Source organism: Physeter macrocephalus, chromosome 15 (genome assembly GCF_002837175.3).
Source record: "Physeter macrocephalus isolate SW-GA chromosome 15, ASM283717v5, whole genome shotgun sequence".
Taxonomy (NCBI): Eukaryota; Metazoa; Chordata; class Mammalia; order Artiodactyla; family Physeteridae; genus Physeter; species Physeter macrocephalus.
In genome coordinates, this window is record NC_041228.1 from 7,704,014 (window position 1) to 7,705,493 (window position 1,480).

The 1,480-nt window shown below is 46.3% G+C and overlaps 1 protein-coding gene across 1 annotated transcript; it reads left to right on the forward strand.

Annotated features, from left to right (window-relative positions):
• Nucleotides 1-254: 254 nt before the first annotated feature.
• On the forward strand, nucleotides 255-527 carry LOC102988144 (protein FAM229B-like). Its single transcript, XM_024129357.2, has one exon. It carries the CDS (start codon nucleotides 327-329, stop codon nucleotides 525-527), a length of 201 nt encoding a protein of 66 aa, XP_023985125.1. The 5' UTR covers nucleotides 255-326.
• Nucleotides 528-1,480: the final 953 nt, after the last annotated feature.

Consider the following 1,480-nt stretch of genomic DNA (forward strand, 5'->3'; position numbering starts at 1 on the left):
ATCTTTGAGCAACGGCAGCTCCAGAGGCCGGGGTAGGAAACTATGTGAAAGAATCCTCTGTTGTCACAATTTCTGGGTGTCACTGGAACATCTGATCATCATTCCTTTGGCAATTCCAGCCTTCTCTGGAAGGTCAGTAGAAGCAATTGATTTATTCACCTCTACAGGAATCAGACTCGGCCTATTTTGGTAAGTCTGTGTATCCTTGATCAAGTTAGCTGAAGCTTAATAGGCAATTCCAGCCTTCTCTGGAAGGTCAGTAGAAGCAATTGATTTATTCACCTCTACAGGAATCAGACTCGGGCTATTTTGGTTTTCAGTGAATTATGCCCTTTCAGTTTGGGACCCAACCAAGGAGGTTTCCAGTGGAAGGGGGAGATTCTTCAGTTGGGCTGGAGCCTGGGCTGAGCTCCAGTGCTGCCCGTAATGAGAAAGAGATGTCACCAATCAGGCAACTCGGAAGATGCCCTGGAAGTCATGGCCTGACAATAACTGATGTTCCCATCACTGTCTATGCAACAATGTGAAAGCCACCTGCACAGAGCAGCAAGGAAATACATCCTAAATAGCATCATTAAGTCTTTTGTAGTGGTTTGACTAGGTCAAGGGTAATGGGCCAGCATCATCTTATGATCTAGTAAACAAAAGTGGTGGCACCTTTGGATGAAAAAAAAAAAAATCTAAGTAAATGAGGTCATAGTGATTTCGAGCAATGAGAACAGATTGGCGATGAGGAGACCTGAGTTCAAGCACTTTGATTTCTTTTGGGGGGGGAGGCCGCGCCATGCAGCTTGCGGGTTCTTAGTTCCCCCACCAGGGATCGAACCCGGTCCCTCTGCAGTGGAAGCATGGATTCCTAACCTCTGGACCACCAGGGAATTCCCCAAGCACTTTGATTTTTAAGCCACCCATCCTGTCACCTCTCTGAGACTCGGTGTCTTCATTTGTAAAGCAGAAATAGCATCTGCTCAACTGAAATTAGAGAACATTTGGGGAATCAGATTAGATGATGAATGGAAAAGCATTTATCAAAAGAACACTAGTTCAGAGGGAGGAAAGACCACAGGCTTCCGAATGAGGCTGCCCTCTCTTCCCCCTCCTCCTTATGTACAGTTAGCCGTCGAGTCCTACAGAATCTGGTCAATTAAATTCTCTATATGTGTATCTCCTCCACCCCTAACGCCATGGCCCGAACTCAAGCTCACCTCACCTTTCACCTGTATTATTAGAACAGCCCCTCGCTAGCCCCTCTACATCAAGGTATATCCACAGGGCAGTCAAGGTGATTTTTCTAAAATGCAGCTCTTAACAGCTCCCCACTTCTCACAAGAAAAAAAGATTCAGCTCTTGTGTTAAGCCTTAGCAGAGCCTTCAAGATTCACCCCTGCCCACCTCTCCACTTTTCTACAGCCAGAAAACATGGCGAGCTGCGAGCCCTCTCTTAAATTTTCCAGTCAGCTCATAGCTCTTTGACCAAAGC